Below are 19,293 nucleotides of genomic sequence, written 5' to 3' on the forward strand. Positions count from 1 at the left end.
CTAAAAACAGCCAAAAACATCATATTTTAGTACGTCAAAAAAATGGGCAAAAACGCCATAGTATAGTATGTCGAAAAATGTCAAATTTTGACATGTCGTAGAAATGGCTAAAAATGATAAATCATAGCTTATTTAGAGGCCTCATAGTGAACAAGGTGGAAATAAAAGCTAAAAACAGCCAAAAACATCATATTTTAGTACGTCAAAAAAATGGGCAAAAACGCCATAGTATAGTATGTCGAAAAATGTCAAATTTTGACATGTCACGAAAATGGCTAAAAATGATACATCATAGCTTATTTAGAGGCCTCATAGTGAACAAGGTGGAAATAAAAGCTAAAAACAGCCAAAAACATCATATTTTAGTACGTCAAAAAAATGGGCAAAAACGCCATAGTATAGTATGTCGAAAAATGTCAAATTTTGACATGTCGTAGAAATGGCTAAAAATGATAAATCATAGCTTATTTAGAGGCCTCATAGTGAACAAGGTGGAAATAAAAGCTAAAAACAGCCAAAAACATCATATTTTAGTGCGTCAAAAAAATGGCAAAAACGCCATAGTATAGTATGTCGAAAAATGTCAAATTTTGACATGTCAAGAAAATGGCTAAAAATGTGATATCATTGCTCATTTAGATGCCTCATAGTGAACAAGGTGGAAATAAAAGCTAAAAACAGCCAAAAACATCATATTTTAGTACTTCAAAAAAATGGGCAAAAACGCCATAGTATAGTATGTCGAAAAATGTCAAATTTTGACATGTCGTAAAAATGGCTAAAAATGATACATCATAGCTTATTTAGAGGCCTCATAGTGAACAAGGTGGAAATAAAGGCTAAAAACAGCCAAAAACATCATATTTTAGTACGTCAAAAAAATGGGCAAAAACGCCATAGTATAGTATGTCGAAAAATGTCATATTTTGACATGTCGTGAAAATGGCTAAAAATGATACATCATAGCTTATATAGAGGCCTCATAGTGAACAAGGTGGAAATAAAAGCTAAAAACAGCCAAAAACATCATATTTTAGTACGTCAAAAAAATGGGCAAAAACGCCATAGTATAGTATGTCGAAAAATTTCAAATTTTGACATGTCACGAAAATGGCTTAAAATGTTATATTATGGCTCATTTAGACACCCCATAGTGAACAAAGTGAAAATAAAAGCTAAAAACAGCCAAAAACATCACATTTTAGTACGTCACAAAAAATGGGCAAAAACGCCATAGTATAGTATGTCGAAAAATGTCAAATTTTGACATGTCACGAAAATGGCTAAAAATGATACATCATAGCTTATTTAGAGGCCTCATAGTGAACAAGGTGGAAATAAAAGCTAAAACAGCCAAAAACATCATATTTTAGTACGTCAAAAAAATGGGCAAAAACGCCATAGTATAGTATGTCGAAAAATGTCAAATTTTGACATGTCGTAAAAATGGCTAAAAATGATACATCATAGCTTATTTAGAGGCCTCATAGTGAACAAGGTGGAAATAAAAGCTAAAAACAGCCAAAAACATCATATTTTAGTACGTCAAAAAAATGGCAAAAACGCCATAGTATAGTATGTCGAAAAATGTCAAATTTTGACATGTCAAGAAAATGGCTAAAAATGTGATATCATTGCTCATTTAGATGCCTCATAGTGAACAAAGTGGAAATAAAAGCTAAAAACAGCAAAAAACATCATATTTTAGTACGTCACAAAAAATGGGCAAAAACGCCATAGTATAGTATGTCGAAAAATGTCAAATTTTGACATGTCGTAGAAATGGCTAAAAATGATACATCATAGCTTATTTAGAGGCCTCGTAGTGAACAAGGTGGAAATAAAGGCTAAAAACAGCCAAAAACATCATATTTTAGTACGTCAAAAAAATGGGCAAAAACGCCATAGTATAGTATGTCGAAAAATGTCATATTTTGACATGTCGTGAAAATGGCTAAAAATGATACATCATAGCTTATATAGAGGCCTCATAGTGAACAAGGTGGAAATAAAAGCTAAAAACAGCCAAAAACATCATATTTTAGTACGTCAAAAAATGGGCAAAAACGCCATAGTATAGTATGTCGAAAAATGTCAAATTTTGACATGTCACGAAAATGGCTAAAAATGTTATATTATGGCTCATTTAGACACCCCATAGTGAACAAGGTGAAAATAAAAGCTAAAAACAGTCAAAAACATCACATTTTAGTACGTCACAAAAAATGGGCAAAAACGCCATAGTATAGTATGTTGAAAAATGTCAAATGTTTTGACATATCACGAAAATGGCTAAAAATGTTATATTATAGCTCATTCAGATGCCTCATAGTGAACAAGGTGGAAATAAAACCTAAAAACAGCCAAAAACATCATGTTTTAGTACTTCAAAAAAATGGGCAAAAACGCCATAGTATAGTATGTCGAAAAATGTCAAATTTTGACATGTCGTAAAAATGGCTAAAAATGATACATCATAGCTTATTTAGAGGCCTCGTAGTGAACAAGGTGGAAATAAAAGCTAAAAACAGTCAAAAACATCACATTTTAGTGCGTCACAAAAAATGGGCAAAAACGCCATAGTATAGTATGTCGAAAAATGTCAAATTTTGACATGTCGTAAAAATGGCTAAAAATGATACATCATAGCTTATTTAGAGGCCTCGTAGTGAACAAGGTGGAAATAAAAGCTAAAAACAGCCAAAAACATCATATTTTAGTACGTCAAAAAAATGGGCAAAAAAAAACGCCATAGTATAGTATGTCGAAAAATGTCATATTTTGACATGTTCTAAAAATGGCTATAAATGATACATCATAGCTTATTTAGAGGCCTTGTAGTGAACAAGGTGGAAATAAAGGCTAAAAACAGCCAAAAACATCATATTTTAGTACGTCAAAAAAATGGGCAAAAACGCCATAGTATAGTATGTCGACAAATGTCACATTTTGACATGTCACGAAAATGGCTAAAAATGTTATATCATTGCTCATTTAGATGCCTCATAGTGAACAAGGTGGAAATAAAAGCTAAAAACAGCCAAAAACATCATATTTTAGTACTTCAAAAAAATGGGCAAAAAAAAACGCCATAGTATAGTATGTCGAAAAATGTCATATTTTGACATGTCGTAAAAATGGCTAAAAATGATACATCATAGCTTATTTAGAGGCCTTGTAGTGAACAAGGTGGAAATAAAAGCTAAAAACAGCCAAAAACATCATATTTTAGTACGTCAAAAAAATGGGCAAAAACGCCATAGTATAGTATGTCGAAAAATGTCAAATTTTGACATGTCACGAAAATGGCTAAAAATGTTATATTATAGCTCATTTAGATGCCTCATAGTGAACAAGGTGGAAATAAAAGCTAAAAACAGTCAAAAACATCACATTTTAGTACGTCACAAAAAATGGGCAAGAACGCCATAGTATAGTATGTCGAAAAATGTCAAATTTTGACATGTTGTAAAAATGGCTAAAAATGATACATCATAGCTTATTTAGAGGCCTCATAGTGAACAAGGTGGAAATAAAAGCTAAAAACAGCCAAAAACATCATATTTTAGTACGTCAAAAAATGGGCAAAAACGCCATAGTATAGTATGTCGAAAAATGTCAAATTTTGACATGTCGTAAAAATGGCTAAAAATGATACATCATAGCTTATTTAGATGCCTCATAGTGAACAAGGTGGAAATAAAAGCTAAAAACAGCCAAAAACATCATATTTTAGTACGTCAAAAAAATGGGCAAAAAAAACGCCATAGTATAGTATGTCGAAAAATGTCATATTTTGACATGTTCTAAAAATGGCTATAAATGATACATCATAGCTTATTTAGAGGCCTCGTAGTGAACAAGGTGGAAATAAAGGCTAAAAACAGCCAAAAACATCATATTTTAGTACGTCAAAAAAATGGGCAAAAACGCCATAGTATAGTATGTCGAAAAATGTCAAATTTTGACATGTCACGAAAATGGCTAAAAATGTTATATCATTGCTCATTTAGATGCCTCATAGTGAACAAGGTGGAAATAAAAGCTAAAAACAGCCAAAAACATCATATTTTCGTACTTCAAAAAAATGGGCAAAAAAAACGCCATAGTATAGTATGTCGAAAAATGTCATATTTTGACATGTCACGAAAATGGCTAAAAATGATACATCATAGCTTATTTAGAGGCCTCGTAGTGAACAAGGTGGAAATAAAAGCTAAAAACAGCCAAAAACATCATATTTTAGTACGTCAAAAAAATGGGCAAAAACGCCATAGTATAGTATGTCGAAAAATGTCAAATTTTGACATGTGATAAAAATGGCTAAAAATGATATATTTTAGCTTGTGTAGACACCTCATAGTGAACAAGGTGGAAATAAAAGCTAAAAACAGCCAAAAACATCATATTTTAGTACGTCAAAAAAATGGGCAAAAACGCCATAGTATAGTATGTCGAAAAATGTCAAATTTTGACATGTCACGAAAATGGCTAAAAATGTTATATTATAGGACATTTAGACAGTTTATAGTGAACAAGGTGGAAATAAAAGCTAAAAACAGTCAAAAACATCATATTTTAGTACGTCAAAAAAATGGGCAAAAACGCCATAGTATAATATGTCGAAAAATGTCAAATTTTGATATGTCACGAAAATGGCAAAAAATGTTATATTATGGCTCATTTAGACACCCCATAGTGAACAAGGTGAAAATAAAAGCTAAAAACAGTCAAAAACATCACATTTTAGTACGTCACAAAAAATGGGCAAAAACGCCATAGTATAGTATGTCGAAAAATGTCAAATTTTGACATGTCACGAAAATGGCTAAAAATGTTATATCATTGCTCATTTAGAGGCCTCATAGTGAACAAGGTGGAAATAAAAGCTAAAAACAGCCAAAAACATCATATTTTAGTACTTCAAAAAAATGGGCAAAAAAAAACGCCATAGTATAGTATGTCGAAAAATGTCATATTTTGACATGTTCTAAAAATGGCTATAAATGATACATCATAGCTTATTTAGAGGCCTTGTAGTGAACAAGGTGGAAATAAAGGCTAAAAACAGCCAAAAACATCATATTTTAGTACGTCAAAAAAATGGGCAAAAACGCCATAGTATAGTATGTCGAAAAATGTCAAATTTTGACATGTCACGAAAATGGCTAAAAATGTTATATTATAGCTCATTTAGATGCCTCATAGTGAACAAGGTAGAAATAAAAGCTAAAAACATTCAAAAACATCACATTTTAGTTCGTCACAAAAAATGGGCAAAAACGCCATAGTATAGTATGTCGAAAAATGTCAAATTTTGACATGTCGTGAAAATGGCTAAAAATGATACATCATAGCTTATTTAGAGGCCTCATAGTGAACAAGGTGGAAATAAAAGCTAAAAACAGCCAAAAACATCATATTTTAGTACGTCAAAAAAATGGGCAAAAACGCCATAGTATAGTATGTCGAAAAATGTCATATTTTGACATGTTCTAAAAATGACTATAAATGATACATCATAGCTTATTTAGAGGCCTTGTAGTGAACAAGGTGGAAATAAAGGCTAAAAACAGCCAAAAACATCATATTTTAGTACGTCAAAAAAATGGGCAAAAACGCCATAGTATAGTATGTCGACAAATGTCACATTTTGACATGTCACGAAAATGGCTAAAAATGTTATATCATTGCTCATTTAGATGCCTCATAGTGAACAAGGTGGAAATAAAAGCTAAAAACAGCCAAAAACATCATATTTTAGTACTTCAAAAAAATGGGCAAAAAAAACGCCATAGTATAGTATGTCGAAAAATGTCATATTTTGACATGTCGTAAAAATGGCTAAAAATGATACATCATAGCTTATTTAGAGGCCTCGTAGTGAACAAGGTGGAAATAAAAGCTAAAAACAGCCAAAAACATCATATTTTAGTACGTCAAAAAAATGGGCAAAAACGCCATAGTATAGTATGTCGAAAAATGTCAAATTTTGACATGTCACGAAAATGGCTAAAAATGTTATATTATAGTTCATTTAGATGCCTCATAGTGAACAAGGTGGAAATAAAAGCTAAAAACAGTCAAAAACATCACATTTTAGTACGTCACAAAAAATGGGCAAGAACGCCATAGTATAGTATGTCGAAAAATGTCAAATTTTGACATGTCGTAAAAATGGCTAAAAATGATACATCATAGCTTATTTAGAGGCCTCATAGTGAACAAGGTGGAAATAAAAGCTAAAAACAGCCAAAAACATCATATTTTAGTACGTCAAAAAAATGGGCAAAAACGCCATAGTATAGTATGTCGAAAAATGTCAAATTTTGACATGTCGTAAAAATGGCTAAAAATGATACATCATAGCTTATTTAGATGCCTCATAGTGAACAAGGTGGAAATAAAAGCTAAAAACAGCCAAAAACATCATATTTTAGTACGTCAAAAAAATGGGCAAAAAAAACGCCATAGTATAGTATGTCGAAAAATGTCATATTTTGACATGTTCTAAAAATGGCTATAAATGATACATCATAGCTTATTTAGAGGCCTCGTAGTGAACAAGGTGGAAATAAAGGCTAAAACAGCCAAAAACATCATATTTTAGTACGTCAAAAAATGGGCAAAACGCCATAGTATAGTATGTCGAAAAATGTCAAATTTTGACATGTCACGAAAATGGCTAAAAATGTTATATCATTGCTCATTTAGATGCCTCATAGTGAACAAGGTGGAAATAAAAGCTAAAAACAGCCAAAAACATCATATTTTAGTACTTCAAAAAAATGGGCAAAAAAAAACGCCATAGTATAGTATGTCGAAAAATGTCATATTTTGACATGTCACAAAAATGGCTAAAAATGATACATCATAGCTTATTTAGAGGACTCGTAGTGAACAAGGTGGAAATAAAGGCTAAAAACAGCCAAAAACATCATATTTTAGTACGTCAAAAAAATGGGCAAAAAAAAACGCCATAGCATAGTATGTCGAAAAATGTCATATTTTGATATGTTCTAAAAATGGCTATAAATGATACATCATAGCTTATTTAGAGGCCTTGTAGTGAACAAGGTGGAAATAAAGGCTAAAAACAGCCAAAAACATCATATTTTAGTACGTCAAAAAAATGGGCAAAAACGCCATAGTATAGTATGTCGACAAATGTCACATTTTGACATGTCACGAAAATGGCTAAAAATGTTATATCATTGCTCATTTAGATGCCTCATAGTGAACAAGGTGGAAATAAAAGCTAAAAACAGCCAAAAACATCATATTTTAGTACGTAAAAAAAATGGGCAAAAACGCCATAGTATAGTATGTCGAAAAATGTCAAATTTTGACATGTCACGAAAATGGCTAAAAATGTTATATTACAGTTCATTTAGATGCCTCATAGTGAACAAGGTGGAAATAAAAGCTAAAAACAGTCAAAAACATCACATTTTAGTACGTCACAAAAAATGGGCAAGAACGCCATAGTATAGTATGTCGAAAAATGTCATATTTTGACATGTCGTAAAAATGGCTAAAATTGATACATCATAGCTCATGTAGAGGCCTCGTAGTGAACAAGGTGGAAATACAGGCTAAAAACAGCCAAAAACATCATATTTTAGTACGTCAAAAAAATGGGCAAAAACGTCATAGTATAGTATGTCGAAAAATGTCAAATTTTGACATGTCGTAAAAATGGCTAAAAATGATACATCATAGCTTATTTAGAGGCCTCGTAGTGAACAAGGTGGAAATAAAAGCTAAAAACAGCCAAAAACATCATATTTTAGTACGTCAAAAAAATGGGCAAAACGCCATAGTATAGTATGTCGAAAAATGTCAAATTTTGACATGTCACGAAAATGGCTAAAAATGTTATATCATTGCTCATTTAGAGGCCTCATTGTGAACAAGGTGGAAATAAAAGCTAAAAACAGCCAAAAACATCATATTTTAGTACGTCAAAAAAATGGGCAAAAACGCCATAGTATAGTATGTCGAAAAATGTCAAATTTTGACATGTCACGAAAATGGCTAAAAATGTTATATCATTGCTCATTTAGAGGCCTCATTGTGAACAAGGTGGAAATAAAAGCTAAAAACAGCCAAAAACATCATATTTTAGTACTTCAAAAAAATGGGCAAAAAAAACGCCATAGTATAGTATGTCGAAAAATGTCATATTTTGACATGTCGTAAAAATGGCTAAAAATGATACATCATAGCTTATTTAGAGGCCTCGTAGTGAACAAGGTGGAAATAAAAGCTAAAAACAGCCAAAAACATCATATTTTAGTACGTCAAAAAAATGGGCAAAACGCCATAGTATAGTATGTCAAAAAATGTCAAATTTTGACATGTCACGAAAATGGCTAAAAATTTTATCTTATAGTTCATTTAGATGCCTCATAGCGAACTAGGTGAAAATAAAAGCTAAAAACAGTCAAAAATATCATATTTTAGTACGTCAAAAAAATGGGCAAAAACGTCATAGTATAGTATGTCGAAAAATGTCAAATTTTGACATGTGATAAAAATGGCTAAAAATGATACATCATAGCTTATTTAGATGCCTCATAGTGAACAAGGTGGAAATAAAAGCTAAAAACAGCCAAAAACATCATATTTTAGTACTTCAAAAAAATGGGCAAAAAAAACGCCATAGTATAGTATGTCGAAAAATGTCACATTTTGACATGTCGTAAAAATGGCTAACAATGATACATCATAGCTTATTTAGACGCCTCATAGTGAACAAGGTGGAAATAAAAGCTAAAAACAGCCAAAAACATCATATTTCAGTGCTTCAAAAAAATGGGCAAAAACGCCATAGTATAGTATGTCAAAAAATGTCAAATTTTGACATGTCACGAAAATGGCTAAAAATTTTATCTTATAGTTCATTTAGATGCCTCATAGCGAACTAGGTGGAAATAAAAGCTAAAAACAGTCAAAAATATCATATTTTAGTACGTCAAAAAAATGGGCAAAAACGTCATAGTATAGTATGTCGAAAAATGTCAAATTTTGACATGTGATAAAAATGGCTAAAAATGATACATCATAGCTTATTTAGATGCCTCATAGTGAACAAGGTGGAAATAAAAGCTAAAAACAGCCAAAAACATCATATTTTAGTACGTCAAAAAAAACGCCATAGTATAGTATGTCGAAAAATGTCAAATTTTGACATGTGATAAAAATGGCTAAAAATGATACATCATAGCTTATTTAGATGCCTCATAGTGAACAAGGTGGAAATAAAAGCTAAAAACAGCCAAAAACATCATATTTTAGTACTTCAAAAAAATGGGCAAAAAAAACGCCATAGTATAGTATGTCGAAAAATGTCACATTTTGACATGTCACGAAAATGGCTAAAAATTTTATCTTATAGTTCATTTAGATGCCTCATAGCGAACTAGGTGAAAATAAAAGATAAAAACAGTCAAAAATATCATATTTTAGTACGTCAAAAAAATGGGCAAAAACGTCATAGTATAGTATGTCGAAAAATGTCAAATTTTGACATGTGATAAAAATGGCTAAAAATGATACATCATAGCTTATTTAGATGCCTCATAGTGAACAAGGTGGAAATAAAAGCTAAAAACAGCCAAAAACATCATATTTTAGTACGTCAAAAAAATGGGCAAAAAAAACGCCATAGTATAGTATGTCGAAAAATGTCATATTTTGACATGTCGTAAAAATGGCTAAAAATGATACATCATAGCTTATTTAGAGGCCTCGTAGTGAACAAGGTGGAAATAAAAGCTAAAAACAGCCAAAAACATCATATTTTAGTACGTCAAAAAAATGGGCAAAAACGCCATAGTATAGTATGTCGAAAAATGTCAAATTTTGACATGTCACGAAAATGGCTAAAAATGTTATATTATAGGACATTTAGACAGTTTATAGTGAACAAGGTGGAAATAAAAGCTAAAAACAGTCAAAAACATCCTATTTTAGTACGTCAAAAAAATGGGCAAAAACGCCATAGTATAATATGTCGAAAAATGTCAAATTTTGATATGTCATGAAAATGGCTAAAAATGTTATATTATGGCTCATTTAGACACCCCATAGTGAACAAGGTGAAAATAAAAGCTAAAAACAGTCAAAAACATCACATTTTAGTACGTCACAAAAAATGGACAAAAACGCCATAGTATAGTATGTCAAAAAATGTCAAATTTTGACATGTCGTAAAAATGGCTAACAATGATACATCATAGCTTATTTAGAGGCCTCATAGTGAACTAGGTGAAAATAAAAGCTAAAAACAGTCAAAAACATCATATTTTAGTACGTTAAAAAAATGGGCAAAAACGTCATAGTATAGTATGTCAAAAAATGTCAAATTTTGACATGTCGTAAAAAAAATGGCTAAAAATGATACATCATAGCTTATTTAGATGCCCCATAGTGAACAAGGTGGAAATAAAAGCTAAAAACAGCCAAAAACATCATATTTTAATACGTAAAAACAAATGGGCAAAAACGCCATAGTATAGTATGTCAAAAAATGTCAAATTTTGACATGTCATAACAATGGCTGAAAATTACATATTATAGCTTGTAGAGACACTTCATAGCACACAAAGTGGAAATAAAGGTTAAAAACAGCCAAAAACATCATGTTTTAGTACGTCAAAAAAATGGGCAAAAACGCCATAGTATAGTATGTCAAAAAATGTCAAATTTTGACATGTCACGAAAATGGCTAAAAATTTTATCTTATAGTTCATTTAGATGCCTCATAGCGAACTAGGTGAAAATAAAACCTAAAAACAGTCAAAAACATCATATTTTAGTACGTCAAAAAAATGGGCAAAAACGTCATAGTATAGTATGTCAAAAAATGTCAAATTTTGACATGTCGTAAAAAAAATGGCTAAAAATGATACATCATAGCTTATTTAGATGCCCCATAGTGAACAAGGTGGAAATAAAAGCTAAAAACAGCCAAAAACATCATATTTTAATACGTAAAAACAAATGGGCAAAAACGCCATAGTATAGTATGTCAAAAAATGTCAAATTTTGACATGTCATAACAATGGCTGAAAATTACATATTATAGCTTGTAGAGACACTTCATAGCACACAAAGTGGAAATAAAGGTTAAAAACAGCCAAAAACATCATAATTTGTTCATCAAGAAACTGGCCATTGTTTAGTATGTTGCTGTGAAATTTCCAAAAAACAGCTAAAAACCAGTATAGCATGTTAATTTACATTTTTGAATGACATACCATACTGTAACAATTGTCTTTTTTTATATTAAAATATTAAACTACTTTTTACTTACTTTCTTTTACTATTTTTTGTGATACTCTGCTATGAGTATTAAAAGATTTTTGTACGGCATACTGCCCTATAACATTTTTTTGTTTTCAAACCATATACTCTATTACTTTTTTATGATTTCTGTGACATGCCATATTATGTTTTCATGAATGTTTTTTGTTTTTCTCTGCTATGACATTTGATTAGAAATTGAATTTGTAACACTCACCTTGGTTGCCCACCTTTAAACTGTCCTGATTGCATAGATCTTCTGTGTTGCCAGGGGGAAAATGTGTGTTAAACATTCATGTTTACACAGAACTTACTTGTTTAACTGGTGTGCTACGGCATACAACAGCATGGGGATAATTGTAGATAATTCTTCTTTTAACATTAATTCTTTTGAATATTGCATTAGCGATGAGTTTTCTTAAAAAAATCAAGTAACTTCACACATATACTGTACATACAATACATATACAAGATACTGTATATCTTGAATAGAATTTACACTTTAAAATGAGCAATTTCATTTAGATTTCTTTACAGAAATGAATAAAATGCTGACATGTAGGCATATATGAGTTTTCCTACACCCCTTAAAATCCTGAAGGCCTTGCAACGCCACATAACGCTTTCGCAAACCCTTGCAGGGTTCAGGACCCTCTTGTTGGGAACCACTGCATTAGATCAATGTACTCTTGCTGACTTGCGTGTTCCTTTGTTTACAGGCCTGGAGCATGTAATGGCCAACAGCCGAAACTACGCTGAACGTCTGCATGTGTGGGAAGGCTGGAGGAGAGAGACAGGGAAGAGGATGAGGCCTCTGTATGAAGACTATGTGGATCTGAAGAATGAAGCTGCTAAAGCTAATGGTAATAAATCTCTAAGAAAACATGTCACTTAAAGTAAAAACATTATAAATCCTAACAGGCAAACTTCTACATTAAGGACTATATTAATATGAATAAGCGATTACTCTAGATTTTGGGCAAGATAGCCATATTCACCGTGCAGTCCAGAGAAGTGCACAGATACATCAAAAAATATCTTCTTACAAATGACAAATACTAGCTCATCACATGTATCAAAATAAAACACAAAATACTTGTGTAAGAAAAGGTATTAAATCAAAATATAAGCATTTAGGAGCCTCAGTATGGGTCTGGTCTAAAACCCCCTACATTGAAAAGATGAGCTCTGCATCATGGATTTGAAGTGACCCATCTGGATATCTTGGAGGTGGAAGGCTGTAAATTCAGGGGTGAATGCTGTGTGGTTTCTTTCAGTCACGGCGTCCACTGACTGAGTCAACAGAAAACTGACATGAAACTTGGGGAACTGAAAAGTAAAGCCACAGTGATGCACTAGTTCTTTCAGATTACAATACTACATTTAGGGGATGCCTTTTTGAAAGAGCAACAAATAAAAGTGCTGTTGATTAAGCAAATTTCTAAGATCTCCAACTTTAGAGGCAACCAACTGAACAAATGCAAAAGACACAACAGTACCATTACAGCAGAGCATGATAGAGTACAAACCAGTAGAAGAGAAAGAAAAGCACACTAATACCAACAACCTAAAAATAAAAAGTATACAGTAGTTTACAATAAGCACCTTGCTGGACCCAACAGGATACGTTACATGATTTATGAATCACTAATGTAATTTAAGTATTTCAAATTCACCAATACAGGTTCTTAAAATATTTTGTTACAAATTGCATCTGATTTTGTTATGTTAAGCAAGATACAAATTACAAAATACTCATGATTAAAATACATAATAATAATGATAATATTAATACATAGGATTTATATAGCGCCTTTCAAGAACTGAAGGTTGGGGGGGTAGGCAGAGGAGAAGAGATGAGGGAAGAAGAGGGTTTTTAAGGAGAGAGGAGGTCAGTGAGGTAAGGGGGGGCCAGATGGTGAAGGGCTACATGTGATGATAACTTAAATACCTATATTTGTAAAGCACAGTTCATACAGCAAGTGCAACTCAAAGTGCTTTACAAAATAAAATTAAATAATAAATAATAAGATAGAATGAACAAGATAAAAGTACACAACCACATGCACACACACATCAATACATTCCATCCATCGTCGTCTGCTTATCCGAGGCCAGGTCGCGGGGGCAGCAGCTGTCCACCCCATACTGTGAGAGGTACTTGTGGTCCGAAAATACTGTTTCCTCAAGGTCTTCTTTAAACCGCACTCAGTCTGGCCCCTCCTCTGGGACCATTTGCCTTGGAGGACCCTCTATTAGCTCTATTAGGACCATCTATTAACCCCGGACAACACCGCTCCCAGGATCACAGGGACACACAACCCCCTCCACCAGGTTAAGGTGGTGATTCTCAGAGGAGCACACACACACGCACATGAAAGAGAAGAAAAAACAAAACAAATTAGTTTTGATACCATTTAATTGAAATTAAAAATTTAAATACTACCGGTCTCTTAGTGGGTCGGCTACAATTCTATCAAAAAAGCTAAAAAAAAAACCCCTCTAGTGGTGAGTTTTTGTGAACTGAAAAGTTTTTGTGAACAGTGAAAATATCATTTCACTGGAATTGTACAATTTAAAAAAAAAAACCAAAACAGCTGATTGACCTGTTCCCCCTCTGACAAACTCTCTTACAGGTTTTGAAGACTATGGATCTTACTGGAGATATAACTATGAGACCATTGAAGAGGACCCTCGGTTCTACTACACCAGAGATGAGCTGATGGACGACGTCCGTGATGTATACAGACAGGTACGTCTTATATCAGGTGACTGTATGTCTTGTGTTTTAGAGCATCCACCTTAACAAAAGAAAGAACCTGCAGTTTGTGAGTAATGAACAAGAATATATTTCTTTTCTACAGATTCTGCCCTTATACAAGGACCTGCATGCCTATGTGAGAGCCAAGCTTATGGATGTGTACACGGGACACATCGATTCACAAGGACCTTTGCCAGCCCACCTGTTGGGTATGTGTGTCTCGACTCACAAAAAACAGACAGCATAAAGTTGGCAAATTGCATTAAAAGAGCATGTTATGCAGAAGCAGAGCAAATTGCAAAGTCCAACATGTAACAGCAAATGTGCATTATCAGAATATGTTATGAATTAAATTACAAAATAGGATTGCAGCAGTATACCAGATTGAAGGTATACCATGGTATGAAAATTGATGGTTATCATACATTTCATTGTCTACCGTACTGAGGAAAAAAAAGAGCAACTGAACGCATAATCTCACCCTTTTTTATTTATTTTCAAAAGGGAAAATGTTTACACATACCTCCATTAAAGCAGTTTTAAGTTTCAAATAAAGTATTAAGCATTTGTTCAACAAAAAAAAATTCTGTCTGTTTTCATACATTTAGGGTCATTGTAACTGTAAATAATAATCGTGTAATACTGTGATACTGTGATATTTTTTGAGATGATTATTGTACCTGGAAAATCCCATACTGTTGCAACCCTATTATAAATGATCTTTCAGGACATGAAATGTATCAATATAAAGAATACAGCTTCAGAGCAGCAAGATTTGAATATTTATGTAAGATTTAAGTCCCAGTCCAGAACTAGTGCTAACCAATGTTGGATCTTCTTTGAGTTTAAAGTGGTAATTGTACGAGAGAAAGCATACAAATATTTAACTAGACATTAAGGTGGCGTAGTATAAAGAGCGGCACAGTGCCTGGAGTTCAGTTTGAATCCCATGAGTAAATGTTGGCTGATGATCTTTAGACTTAGTTGACTTATTTTCAGTTTCTAGGATGTATGAAGCTGCTGAATGCACAATGTGTACATCAACTTCAGCAGAACAGTTGAAAAATTCCTATTTGTGCCAACATCGTATTTCAACTTCACTAGATCACCCAAGAATATACACCCGGGTGTAAAAAGCATTGTTGGCGACAGACATCTGGGTGCAAAACTATCTGCCAAAAAACATGCAACAGATGTATTACACTGTATAAAGCTGAAATTAATTGGTGCAGCCTCCATCCAGAAGAACATCTTAGTGTCTACTTGAAGCACTTGGTGACAAATAATCCCCTTTTGTGCTGATTGTTCAGGTGACATGTGGGGAAGATTCTGGACCAACCTGTACCCGCTGTCAATCCCCTACCCCCAAAAACCTGATATTGATGTCAGCAAAGCCATGGTGGACCAGGTGCAGTACAAATAAATTGATGCTGTTATATACAATGCACATGTATAAGTATATACATAACAGCGCATGCAGTGATAAAGAAGAAAAGAAGGCATTAAAATCCTTACTTGGAACTTAAACTGTCCATCAAAAATGTCAACCTGTATTTCAGGGCTGGAATGAGACGCGGCTTTTCATAGAGGCAGAGAAGTTCTTCATGTCTGTCGGCCTGTACGAGATGTTCCCAAACTTCTGGACTAAATCCATGTTAGTGAAGCCTGATGATCGCAAGGTGGTCTGTCACCCCACAGCCTGGGACATGGGAAACAGAGAGGACTTCAGGTACAGTAAATCCACACAAAATGAAACAAGTATCAGGGAAAAGAGCTAAATCTTATCCAACTCTCTAAAAACTCCAAGATGAAAACAATTTTTCTCCAAAAAAAACTTCAAAAATAAGAAGATAGATCAAGATAAGATAGATCAGTCATTTTTCTATTATATAAAAGGTGGCCTTTTTTGTGGGTTTTAGCTACAGTTTCTTTGTCCCCGAGCCAGATTTTAGACATTCAACCTTCCTTAATTTTGAATTTTATTCTATTATCACCTCAAAATACAAATGATGCATAATTAAAAGTACCATGTGTTGTAAGATATAGTAGTATTTTGTCTTTTTTCATAAAAAGAACACCTGTCCTTTGGGTTCATCAAACTTTTAACAGTTGGTATACTTGGTGATCACAGCTATAATCATGTCACCAGAGAGCACAGGGTTGTAGGACAGTTAGCTCAATGAGGAAACTGTGATTAAACAAAAAAAAATAAAAAAAATATGTGTTACTAACATTAGGGACTGCTGACTTACACACAAACTGCTTTTTTGAAATGATTTGTTTGTGCAGTTGAGAAGACTAATCTAACTGTAAATCTGTCCACAAGAGCCATAAATGTGAACTTGCTGGAACAACGATGCTTATTAATGTCTGAGTCATTCTTTCCTGCTGATAAAGATAACTTCATGTTGTCAAATATTAATTTGTATTGTTGCCGCAGCACTGACCTTTTTGGAGATTTGAGTAATTACTGCAAAAGAGCAAGGCGATACCATACTCTTTTAAAAGTCAAGTTTTATGGCTCCTCGATCATCAATTTGGGCTTAAATTACCCAATAAAAACTATTAAACGACTTCAGTGTTTGTACTATCTGACTCTCCGCAAACATGTTATTGCGCAGGCGGTTGTATAGATACAATATATCTGATATGGTGTCTGATTCACACAGTATAACTGCTGACACTAACACTTCTCCTGCAATGTCATCAGGATCAAAATGTGCACCAAGGTTGACATGGACAACTTCCTGACGGTGCACCATGAGATGGGTCACAACCAGTACCAGATGGCTTACCGTAACTTGTCCTACCTCCTGAGGGATGGCGCCAACGAGGGTTTCCACGAGGCCGTTGGAGAAATCATGTCACTCTCTGCTGCAACGCCCAAACACCTGCAGAGCCTGAACCTGCTGGCCCCCAACTTCGTCTATGATAAAGGTAGATAACACCAACAGTTATCAAACCAAAGCAATATTGATTCAAAGCATTAAGCCTGTCATAGATCAACATTTTGCCACATACATGCATCTCTTGTATCACACTTGTATTTAAACTTATGAGTAGAAAACCAGACATTGAATGAAATTTTAAATGTCTAACAAAGTTATTTCATGTTGATGTTAACATTATGACGTCTTGCAGATGTAAGGTTTTGGTCAAGATATAGATGTAATAGATAGCTTAGCTTGCAACAAACTTACCAAAAGGTCCCAAAAAGAATAATATTCCACTGTTAAAACTATGTTTCAGTGTCCTTTCTATACAGAGTTCAGAGCTTAACTTCTAATACTTTTCTTAGGCCACAAACAGCCCCCTGACTCTCTTCAGCGTTAAAATCATGAAATGTTTTGTTTTTTGATTCACAGAAACGGAGATCAACTTCCTGCTGAAACAGGCGCTCACCATCGTGGCGACACTGCCATTCACCTACATGCTGGAGGAGTGGAGATGGCAGGTGTTTGCAGGAAACATCACCAAGGATGAATGGATGAAGAGCTGGTGGGAGATGAAGTAAGCAGAGACAAACATAAAGCATGAAATTCAAATTGTAAAAAGACCTGCTGATGTCTGATATCAGTGTAATCAAATATGTTCATGACATCAAAAGTGGAGATACTGCAGGCAAGTATTGTTGCTTTTCTTGTTATGTGACCACGGCGGCTGCTTCGCTGCAGGTCTTTTCTTACGGCATCAGTGCTGACTCTGTTGTCACAACAGGAGGGAGCTGGTGGGGGTGGTGGAGCCAGTGCCGAGAGACGAGACCTACTGTGACCCGCCTGCTCTGTTCCATGTATCTGGAGATTATTCTTTCATCAGGTACCACACCTCCTGTAAAGCCTCACAGGAAACAGAAGCATAGTGTCAGCACAACACCTGGGTTTTCTAAAAAAAAAAAAAAAAAAAAAAGCTTTGCCCAAAGGTTTAATGCATGTTTTTTTCCTAGTTCTGCATTGTGGTTGTCAGGACAGTTATTCAAAACTTATTTGACTATATATTTTAGTGAAATTTGGTGGAAGGTTTCACCTTGGTCCAAGGAAGGAGAGACATAATTTTTTGGTTGCACACATCTCTAAACATTTAAGAGAAGGAAAAGTGTGTTACATTTGCAGGGAATTTAGTGGCATCCACTGGTGAGGATTGCAAATTGCAACCAGCTAAAGCTTTTACAGGTTAGAATTTTTTTCAGTGTTCATTGTTTAGGAGGTCCCGCTTATTTAACTTGGTAAAAACACAAGCAGATTCATGTGAGAAAAACTTAACAAATCTGTGTTTTTCCAGTGCTGCTCATCACAGAGGGGTTGCAAACTGTGGTGGTCAGTGCAAAAACGCAAATCTATCCAGAGCCAGTGTTTGGTTTCTGGGCTACTGTAGAAACATGGCATTTTTTAATTTCTTAACACTTCACCTGATTTATCTGCCAAAAGGATATATAATATATAGCTGAATGATATATTGTTTCAGCCGATAAATCAGTTGAAGTGTATGTGCCGTCTTAATGACAAAGTTATACATATTTTAGGATTATTTTTCACTGATTTTATTTAGTGAATTTTCCCTGCTAAGAAGTTCATCTCGGTATGACCCACTTATCAGTCGATAATTCAACACACTGCAGAAACCAGAATTTCTGTTCCCAGTAAGATTTGATCTCACAACCTTCTGGTCATGAAGCTAATGCCTCAACTCTCAGAGCTAATCCTCCTGGCACTTCAGCTGTTTTCAAAGTTTCCTTTGGCACTCTATTGAGGACAACAGCATTCAAAACACACCTGTGCTGAATAAGAATCGATCTCACGTCCTCCAACTTACAAAGCAAGCGCTTTAATCCTCAGAGCCACTCCTGACCCACAACTATCTGAGTTCTTGGCAGGAATAATTCAGTATTAGCAGAGACCTCAGTCAAAATGCACAACTTATATTTTGGATCAATCCAATGAATCAGCTGATATTTCCTTGGAACAGATAAATCAATATCAGTAGAGAGGTCTGATATTTTTCTATTGAGGTATTCTGATCGGACGTTGTTTACTAAATTATTTCTGCCAAGTATCTGTCTGCTCTTCTAATATAAGGGTCATTGGGTCAGGAAACAGAAAATACATGCCTAACTTATTTATCAGTCTAATCTTGGACACAATGTAGAAACTGAATTTTCTGTTCCCAATAAGATTTGATCTCATGACCTTCTGGTCATAAAACAAGCACCTTAACTCTTAGAGCTA

General features: G+C 33.9%; 1 protein-coding gene across 1 annotated transcript in view; it reads left to right on the forward strand.

Annotated features, from left to right (window-relative positions):
• ace2 (angiotensin converting enzyme 2) overlaps positions 1–19,293 on the forward strand; it is a 36,739-nt gene that overhangs the window by 9,399 nt on the left and 8,047 nt on the right. The window contains exons 4-11 of the mRNA XM_042489543.2: positions 12,030–12,173; positions 13,947–14,062; positions 14,175–14,280; positions 15,382–15,479; positions 15,631–15,800; positions 16,782–17,008; positions 17,437–17,581; positions 17,789–17,887. Of these exons, the coding sequence (XP_042345477.2) occupies positions 12,030–12,173; positions 13,947–14,062; positions 14,175–14,280; positions 15,382–15,479; positions 15,631–15,800; positions 16,782–17,008; positions 17,437–17,581; positions 17,789–17,887 (1,105 nt within the window). The remainder of the gene's footprint in view (positions 1–12,029; positions 12,174–13,946; positions 14,063–14,174; positions 14,281–15,381; positions 15,480–15,630; positions 15,801–16,781; positions 17,009–17,436; positions 17,582–17,788; positions 17,888–19,293) is intronic.

Source organism: Plectropomus leopardus, chromosome 1, assembly GCF_026936395.1.
Source record: "Plectropomus leopardus strain MGB_pleo_1.0 chromosome 1, ASM2693639v1, whole genome shotgun sequence".
Lineage (NCBI taxonomy): Eukaryota > Metazoa > Chordata > Actinopteri > Perciformes > Serranidae > Plectropomus > Plectropomus leopardus.